At 40.0% G+C, this 10312-nt stretch overlaps 1 protein-coding gene across 1 annotated transcript in view; it reads left to right on the top strand.

The window, feature by feature from the left end:
• Window positions 1-1979: 1979 nt before the first annotated feature.
• Window positions 1980-10312, top strand: part of SLC25A36 (solute carrier family 25 member 36) — a 32191-nt gene continuing 23858 nt past the window's right edge. The window contains exon 1 of the mRNA XM_032264841.1: window positions 1980-2242. Coding sequence (XP_032120732.1) covers window positions 2202-2242 — 41 coding nt within the window. The 5' untranslated portion in view covers window positions 1980-2201. The remainder of the gene's footprint in view (window positions 2243-10312) is intronic.

Here is a 10312-nt window from a genome sequence, read left to right as displayed (position 1 = left end):
CAAAGAAAATGTCAGAACATTTTTTACTCTTTTCAGTCAACAAGAGAAGACATGGAACATATGTAAATTTAAATTTATATAAACATTTTCCCCTAACTAAAAAAAAAAAAAAAAAAAAAACTATTCATGAATTTCAAACTTTTTTGCACCAAAAATTCATGTTCATTTTTTGTAACATATCTGAACAAGATCTAGTCTGAGGCACAAAAAAGGATAAGACATCAGCTTGAAAATAGCCCCTATCAGAGCAGCATGAATTGAAGCAAGAACAAACATCAAATTTATGGCCAAGGTTGGGTGGAAGAACGGTGAAATCGAGGATGCTTTACAATTTTGATGGGGAAAATTCCCCCAAAGAAATCTGAAGTTTACAAATGAATAACTTGTTTGCAGAAGGAATGAGATAATGTTGAAGAAGCCTGCAGTGGTAGACCATCCACATCGATTTTTGAGGAAAAGATTAATCTTGTGTGTGCCTTAATTGAGGAGGACTCACAGTTGACAGCACAAACAACCAGGCAATACCATAGACATCTCAACTGGTTCTGCTTATACAATTCTCACTGAAAAACTGAAGTTAAGCAAACTTTCCATGTGATGGGTGCAAAATTGTTGCACCTAGCTCAGCTGAAGATAAGAGCAGAGCTTTCAATGGAAATTGTAAACAAGCAGATGAAGATGTTGAAGCATTTCTTTGAAGAATTTTAACAGGAGATCAAGTATAGCTTTCTCAGTATGATCCTGAAGACAAAGCACAATCAAAGTAGTAGCTACGAAGAGATGCAAGTGGTCCAGTCAAATCAAAAGTGGACTGGTCAAGAGCCGAAGTCATAGCGGCAGCTTTTTGGAATGCTCAAGGTATTTTGTCTGTTGACTTTCTGGAGGGCAGAACAATAGCATCTATTTACTACAGTAGAAAGTTAACCAAAGCTTTAGCAGAAAACACCCAGGAAATCTTCACTGAAGAGTCCTTCTCCACCAGGACAATGTTCCTGCTCATTCCTCTCTGTAAATAAGGGCAATTTTCCAGAAGTTTCTATGGGAAATTATTAGGTATCCATCTTACATTCCTGACCTGGCTCCTTCTGACATATTTTTCTTCCCTAAAGTTGAAAAATCTGTAAATGGCACCCACTTTTCTTCAGTTAATAATGTTAAAAAGCCTGCATTTTTATGGTTAAAGTCCCAGAACCCTCAATTCTTTACAGATGGACTAAATAGCTGTTATCATCACTTAAAGTGTCTTTAACTTGATGGAGCTTATGTTGCACAACAAAGTTTACATATTTAAATTTTATCTTTTAATTCCATTTTCCATGAACTTTTACTTTATTCTTTAAAAAATAAATCGAAGTGTTTTAATTCTACTTGCCTTTTTTACTTATTACACCTCAGGAGATTTTTTGCCATATGGATTCACCTCATCCTTTGTCATGATTGCGTAATCTTCCGTAGATGGAATGTTCCATGTTTTATTTCTTCATTCCCCCACTGTTCAATTTTCTTCAACTACAAGCATTGTTCATAATTCTGTACTGTTTGTGAGCCTGTACAGGAGTATCCGAGGACAAGCCTTTTTATGCATTTTGAGAGTGTTACTCTGAGATAGACACCAGGGGAATTGCTGGGTCACAAATCCAATTTTTTCGAAGTAAATCCGCTTGTGAACCCGGAACCAAGGCGGTTTTTCCCCGTCTCCTGTTCAGGAGCGCGCAGTCGTGACTGGCTAGTTACCTCGGGCCAGCGGGTCGCCCTGGTCTCAGGTGCCAGGGCGGGGTGACCTACCACTCTCCAGGCACGCGCTCTGGCCACGCCTCGCGGCCCCTTTCATTGAAAAACCCCAAAGGGATCACGTGAAAGAGCCCCGCGGAGTGCGTGACGTCACGACGCTCAGACCAATGGTAACCTCTGTTTATGTCGGGAGCCATCAAATAGTCATTCCAGCCCCCCCCCCAACCCCGCCCACCCTACGCCGCGTTGCGTCGCGCAGCTCCAAGGCACCGAGCCGAGGCAGGCGGCGGCGTGGCTGGAGCGCCGCGGGGAGAGCTGCGCCGGTTGCTCTCGGCAGCCGCGTCTCGGCCAGCTCTCCTCGCAGTCCCCGGGGCGCTGTGCATCTCCAGTCCAGGACCGAAGCCGCCGGCGGTAGCGGGCGGCCAGATCCGCGTCCCGCCTCAGCGCCCGGAGGACATGCGGGAGAGAGAATGAGCCAGAGGGACACGCTGGTGCATCTGTTTGCCGGGGGGTACGGTCCAGGCGGGGCGTGCGCACTAGGGCTGAAGGTGCTGGGACCCGAGACGCGGGCGAGAGGGAGGAGGGGACTCCATGCTGGGGATGGGGGACAGGCGGGGTGCGGCCTGGGCGAGGAGCAGCCCAGCCCGTGGGTAGCGAGGGGCCCTCCGATTCTGGGAAGCGAGTGGGTGAGGCCCGGGCTCGAGGGCGAGAGAGTGAGGCCTGGGCGAGGAGGGTTGAGGCATGAAATCCCGGCCAGGAGTGAGGCTTTGGGCCCGCGGGGCGGGGTGTGGCGGGGGCGGAATCCATGCGGCTGAGTAGACGGGGGCAGGGCTGGGGTCGATGCATTATCCCCGGGCCGCCGCTGGACCCAGCCGCATGCTGCAGTCTAGCGGATGTCGGGGATGCAGGATCGCTTTGAGGAGCCTGGCTCTGAGTTCGTGTAGGTTGCACTGCCCAAAGGGAACGGGGCGGAAAGTGCGGAGGCCGAGGACAAAATGGGCGCCGGGGCCTCTTCAGCCTTAGCTCGGTGCCGCGCGCACAGGGGCCTCCGCACGTCACTCACGCCCCACCTCGGACCGCGGGCGGCTCATTTCCGGGCTCGGCTCTGCAGTGTGGGTGGTAACGGGGCTACGGGCTCTAGCGGGGAAGACTTTGGTATTCCCTGGTGATTGCTGTAGGGTGTTTCTAGCCTTTGAAAAATTTCTTGCCGGAGCTTTTCCAGGTGGTGAATGGGGTGCAAAGCTTTGCAGTGACTTTGGGGTCAGATTCCTTTCTAGAAAACCACTCCTCTTGTATACCCTTGCTTTTCTGCTGCTTAGGAGAGAGTAGGAGTGGAGAGGTCAAATTTTTTGACGATAGTGTTAATAGTTACTATGTGTGTGCAAGATTAGGACTAAGCCTAAAGTCTTAGTTCCCTGATTGCCAGCATGAGTACTAGAGCTGCCAGTTTAGCCTCGTGTTTAGATTTGTTCCTTCTAAATTATTTGGAGAATCATAGCAATTTTAAGAATCAGTTATTTGGAAGATTATAAAGAGTTTTCTTATCAAAAATGGCTTCGGTGAATTATACTGAGACTCTTCCCAGCATCTTCTTAAATCCTACAGTTTTTAGATTGATCATCTTTAAGAATATGAAATGCATATGCAGTTCTATTCACGACGTCTTGCTTTGAGTTGCACATATGAACTCTATTGAGCCAATGATGGCAATACTTTTTTTAGGTTGGCACACTGTCATTCACCAAACATCATTGCACACCAGTTATGGGCCAGCCACTGTTCTGTCATAAAAGCAATATCTTTCTGTTAATCTGTGAGACCCAGTTTAGGCAGTTTGCTTTCCATATTTCTGCTGTGTTTACTGCCAATAATCAGGCAAGTTAAATCTTTTTTTAAAAAAGTTCGTAGTTGTGTAGATGCTCTTGAAAAGTAAAGATGCCATGCAAATAATTGTAATTAGATCTGTATCACCTGAAGCGAGGAGACCGCAGATGTTGTCTACCACTATTGTAATTTGGATGAGAAATGGACACTTTTGATTGCTTCATCTATAAAATTAGGAGGTTGTATTATAGGATCTCTAAAGCTCCTAACATTTCTATTACTCTGCGTTCAGGATTCATGTATCAAGTTTTGTTAAAAATGGGGCACACTTATTGATTACACCAATTTCCCACTTTGGATTAGAATCATCATTTTGTTATAAAAAACATGTAAATATAGGTTTTCTGGTTAGCTTTTTCTTTAAGAATAGGAATGGGAGGTTTTTGTAGCATCTAAACACACAGATTAGGTGCTCCATCCCCCTCCCCCTCCCCAGTCTAGCATATGTAGTTTATTTAGGGAATTAAATGAGATTGGTATGTAGGATCTGATACAAGAGAGGTTGCTCAGCCGTGTAATTTCTCTTGCTTTGCATCTCGATTTTATTTTTATATGTGGTTACATAAGTGAGTTCGGTAAACACACCTTTATAAAGAAAGTCCATTATATTTTAAAAGAACCAAGAGTAACATTTCACAATGGTATTTAATGTTAGGCAAGGGTTTTCAGAATATGGACCCTTTGAGTTGTTTTTCTGATAAGTAAAATTGTAATATTCAAATACGTTTATCAGAATCCCAGATTTCTAATAGCCGAGCAGCTGTATTGTTAAAGCCGCAACATTTGAAACACCAGCACTGGACCTTGGTTCTGGGTTAAATACTCACATGCATATCTCGTGCTTTGTTTAAGACACCCTTTGATCCCATTATGCTTTTGCCAGAGTTAATATTCAGAGTTTGTAAGGTCAGGGGTTAGGTTAATTGAGTTACGGAAGCATATCACGGCAGCCTGTTAAAAAAAAAAAAAAAAAAGATGTAAATATGATTTAATTTTAGCTGTACCTCTAATACTGTATGTCTGTATATAGAGATGAAAGCAATATGAAATGTATTTTAAATAAATACTTCGATAGAATTATACATTGTCTAGTTGTATCAGCTGCATATATCTACAGAGGCAGCTCATTTTTTTCTATTTGAGGGAGAGATTGTCTCAAATAGCTATATGCCTTCAGACTTTAAGTGGATGAAGTTTTTTTTTTTTTTCTGTAGCTTCTATTACAGTGAGATAATGTGTGTACTAAGTAAAATCAAAGATTATCTAAGAACTGTATTTTTATATCCTAGAGCTCATTAATTTGCTTGCTCATTTATTATTTATTCAGTAAGAAACGCCCATTTTGGTATAGTGAATGGTATTTGTTGTTAAATTATTTCACCTGTTTTATTGAAGATCAGGACAGAAGTAGAATACTTAAAAGTATAATTCATGTGGTTTATTTCCATTTCACTCTGTCCATATTTTTATTAGTCCCATTTCCTTAATTTTTACTACCTCTCTTTTTCCTCTGTCTTGCTCTGTTTAAGCTGCTATTACAAAATACCAAAAACTGGTGGCTTATAATAGCAGACATTTCTAACAGTCCTGAAGGCTGCAAAGTTCAAAATTAAGGTACCAACAGGTTCTTTGTCTGCTGATGGTCTACTTCCTCATAGAAGACACTCTCTTGCTGTGTCCTCATGTAATAGGAGAGACTAGCCAAGATCTCTGGTATCTTACAAGGGTACTAATCCCAAATGTCAGGGCTATAGTCTCATGACCCAATCACCTCCAAAGTGTCTACTCACCTTGGGATGTGTGTAGGATTTCATCTTACGAATTTTGGAGGAGACAAACATTCAGATATCATCCTCCCCTTGTTTTCCTTCTAAAAATACATTCTGTCATTCTTACTAATGGATTGCAAAACTAAGGGAAGTTTCTTATCCTGTTGGAGAATATTCTTAAAGAAACCTTTTTTCTGTAAATAGGTAAGTGTAGCACAGCAGCTACCATTTTTCCGTAAATGAATTAGTGTAGCACAGCATTTGGGGTCAGGGACTCTTGGGAGTTCTTGAGACCCTTCTTGTGGTCTGAGAGTTTAAAACTATTTTCATAAAAATACTAAGACAATATTTGCACAAATATGTTGACATTTGTCCTGATGGTACAAAAGCAATGATGGGTAAAACTGCTGATGCCTTAGCATGCATCAAGGCAGTGGCACCAGACTGTAGTCATTTCACCTTCAGGTACTTGCAATTAAAAAAACAAGAAAGGCCAGTTTAACTTAAAGAATGCTCTTGGAGGAGTAAAAAAATTACTAATTTAATTAAATTACAACCTTTGAATATTCTGTGTGACAAAATGGGAAATAGGCATAAAGTAATTCTGCATGCTGAAGTGTGGTTCTGCATTGTTTCAATTGCAGGCTGCACTAGCTTCTCTTTTTCATGGAGACCCATTCTTACTTAAAAAAAACAATTAATAGACTGACTACTCGGACTTCTATATTTAGCAGACATTTTCTCAAAAACTGAAGGAAGTAAGCCTTTTTAAGGAAAACCACTGATAGCATTTGTTACCAATGATAAAATTCGAGTTTTCAAACCGAAATTATAATTTTTGAATTGACCCCTCTCCCCCGCAATGACAGCCTTCCAATAACTAAGGATGTTTCTAATGAGATGGTGATAGTAAGTAAATTTAAGTTTTTTAATACTGTGTAATAAAATGTATTGGAAGACCTGCAAACCCAGTGAACCAGTATTTTTCAAATGATATATATATATATGATGTCATAGAGTCAAGCATGGGTAAAAGAGTCATTCAGATTTTAAAATAGACCAGTGGATTTTAATATAACAGTACAAAAAGTTTACTGGTATAGTTCAGATTCTACATTGCAACTAACCTTTAAGAACCTACCACTTGTCCAGTTTTAATATAGTATTGAAGAATATCGACAAGTATCTAAAAAGGGACTGACTTGTCTAGTAAGTGTTATGATTACTTTTCACTTTCTAGTGAAGTACCCTTTACTAGTACATTCACTAGTAAATGTTAAGTGCTATGGGGGGAAAAAAGTGGTGCACCTTAAAGGGCTATGGTGAGAGGGCACTCTAGTGCTAAATAGAATGATGATGAATCTTACTGGGAAGATGACATTTGAGCAAAGACTTGGAAGGGAGGGAATTGGTTATACAGAAGGAACTAGCCCCAGTAAGAGTGAGATAATGAGGCAGATATGACCAGAATGATGGAGCCTTTTTAGGCCTTTAATGGACTTTGACCTTTTCTGTTGAAATGGGAGGAGTCATCATAGAATTTTTAAAGGCTAATTGGTCTCTGTTAGACTATGCATGGGGTAGGGGCAGAAGTGGGGAGTTGATTTGGCTGTTTCAATAATCCACTTGATTGATAAAGGTGATTCAGACTAGGTTGGAAGCAATAGACATTGTGAGAAGTGGTTGAATCCTGGTTAGACTTTGAATGTGAAGATAATAAGATTTTGACATACTGATTACAGAGTGTGAGAAAAAGAAGAGTCAAGAAAAACTCCAGGGTTTTTAGTTTGGTCACCTAGAAGAGTGAAATTGCTGTCAGCTGAGGTAGGCAAGGTTGCAGATGGAACAGAGTTGGTGCAAGAGGAGATCAGAAGTTCCCTTTTAGACATGGTAAGTTTGAGAAGTAGAAAGGTCAAGAAGCTGATTGTTTAAGTGATTGGATATACTAGTCTGGAGTCCAGGAAAGAGGATTAGACTAGAAATATACATTTAGTAGTCATTGGAACATATGTGGTGCCATGAGCCTAGTTGAGATCACTAAGGGAATGAATATAGAGAAGAAAGGACCACGAACTACCACCTGGGGACTTCGATAAAAGAGATCAGGAGAAGAGGAGGAAGGAGAAGAAGAGGAACCAGCCAGGTAGACTTCATAGTGACCAAGAAAATACATGGTATCCTGAAATCCGAATGAAGCAAATATACAATATCTAGAAGGGAGTAAGGGATCAACTGTCAAATATTACTGTCATTTAAGATGGCTGAAAGCTGTTAACCACTGAATTTAATTGAGGACCTTTGGTGACTTTGATTAGTAATTTCCAGAGTCGGGGAGTAAAAGTCTGATTGGAGTAGGAGAGAAATTAAAGACAACAAATAGACAGTTTTAAGGTTTGCTGTAAAGGGTAGCAAAGAAAGGGGGAAATTTGATAGGGGAAATTTGTAGTAAATCTACCACATTCCCTGAGCCTATTTTCTTCCTATAGTGGTTTTTTGTTTGTTTGTTTGTTTTTTAATTCTTCAGTCTGCTATCTTACTATTTTTCCTTAAAACAGTAAGCACTTTGGGGCCCCCAACAAAGGCCTTGGTCTTTCTTTCAACACCTGTTTGTACAGAGAGTTTTGTTTCTATTTTTTTTTTTTTCTTTTTTTTTTTAAACCAGCCTTGGTTACACTGTACATAGCTTTACAAAAACCAAAAAAGACTCTAATAGCAAAGCATATACAACTGCGTCTTGGGCAGCTTGTTTCCATGCTTCTATGTTTATGTAAGTTGCTAAAATTTTCAGAATTACTAGTCTTGATTTTGCCTTATCATTCAAAATAAGAATAACCTGTTAATTTTTTCCTGCATCAGAAACACTTCCTGTACTTAGAAAAAGCTGTAAGTTAGTCTTTCAGGTATATAGATGTCCATCATCATTTCAAAAACTTGTATTGTTTCTTATATTGTTTCTTGTCTAAACACTGAAGCTTCAGAGAAAATACTTACACAAATGTACTATCAGATAAACAGTTTTTGGTAAGACTTCCTTAATGATTTGCGTAGAATTTCAGGGACAGTCTACATGGTATTTTTTGTTTTGTTTTGAGACGGAGTTTTGCTCTTGTTGCCCAGGCTGGAGTGCAGTGGTATGATCTTGGCTCACTGCAACCTCTACCTCCCAGGTTCAAGCAGTTCTCCTGCCTCACCTTCCTGAGTAGCTGGGATTACAGGCAGCCACCACTATGCCCACCTAATTTTTTGTATTTTTAGTAGAGATGGAGTTTCACCATGTTGGCCAGACCTTCTGACCACAGGTGATCCACCCACCTCGGCCTCCCAAAGTGCTGGGATTACAAGTGTAAGCCACCGCGCCTGGCCCAACCTACAAGTTTTAAGATTGAAAAACTCCTTATGTTTGGCTGACATTTTAAAGAAACCTCATCTTTAGTGATTGATATTTCTTAATTTGACTAATGCCCTAAGTGGATCACGGCAGGCAGAAAAATAAAATATTTTAACCTAGTCATCTTGCTTTATAAAACACTCCTTAAAGTTAACAAAATGAATTCTAAAGTACCTTTTTAAATAGTATGCACATCCAAGCATTGTGGACCTTATCTGAAAATATTTTGTCTGTCTGTCTATGATCCATGCATACTCAAGCAGTTAATATTGAGGACATATATCTGAAAGTCACATCTTGGTATCCTAGTTCTTTTCCATGACATGCCCTTTCCTGAGCAGTATCCAGAAGTGCCTTGGATTTCTTCCAACTATGGCTAGTAAAAGTCCTTTTAAAGCCAGGGGAGCAAGATCCAGTGGCTCAGCAGCTTAGGACTATCCAGTTGATGGAGTTTTATGTCTGTGTACATGTACCTGTCCTAGGGATTGATGACTGGATATGAAGGCTGAAATTCATATGCTTGCTATTCATATTCACTTAGTGAAAATTCTTTAGTGATAACCATATTAAACAATTTTAGGTATTTTATAAAATCAATACATAGCTATATGATTATTTAACTCACCGAGCCATCTTGGCCTTCTCCTATCTTTAAGATATAAGACGTTTACCTATAAAATGTTAAATGAGCATTAATCCAGGTAGTTTCACTACGAACATAAAGAACATGAAGTTATTTCTAATCTGGATATACCAGGAGTATAGTGACATTTAACAGTGCTGGATTTTTGGTGTTACAGAGTAATGAACTTATGCCCTTCTGCTACAGTGACTATTCTCTCTTTGGAATTATTTGCTAATCAAGAAAGCATATAGAACAAATGAGTGACCGTTTTATAGAAATAATTTTGATTTGTAACTTTTTAAACCTAGTAAAGCAGCCATCCTTGAACTGTGTTATTAATAGCAAGTTACATTGGCCACACCTTGCAACTGATGTCATCCATATCACTGATCAGAGGGAAGTAAGACCAGTATGAGTGCCTGCTTCCACTCCACCATTTTTTCCTCTATTGCTTTTTCTTGGTTTTCAAATGAATATATTGCACATCATCTTTCCATTCTGGTAGATGAGGATTTAGTTATATTGTACCACTCTCTGTTTCCCCTTTCTTTACATCCTGTCAGTATATAATTTGATGCAGTTTTTGTTAAATCAGTAGTTAGTGCTTACCTTATTGTGACAATACAAATATTGTTCACTGCAGAGCTAAATTGTCTATTATGTTGACCTTTTCTTTCTTGAATAACTTCATTCCTCCCCACCCCATGCTGCCCCTGAAGTTAGTAATTGCCCCCATTTAAAAACTTTTGCTTAGTTATGTGAGTACTCGAACATTTGTTTTCATTTTTCCCGGAGATTTTTGTCCCACTGAATTCTGTCATCTTAATCCTATCTTGGTTGTTTTGTTTTGTTTTTTTCCAGGTCTGACATTTGGCTATCATCTTAGGGCTTCTTTCTCTTTCTTGGGTTAGTCTG

The sequence above is a fragment of the Sapajus apella genome, unplaced genomic scaffold, assembly GCF_009761245.1.
Source record: "Sapajus apella isolate SASKATOON/1434 unplaced genomic scaffold, GSC_monkey_1.0 scaffold4, whole genome shotgun sequence".
NCBI classification, from domain to species: domain Eukaryota; kingdom Metazoa; phylum Chordata; class Mammalia; order Primates; family Cebidae; genus Sapajus; species Sapajus apella.
This window is presented reverse-complemented; position numbering and strand designations above follow the sequence as displayed.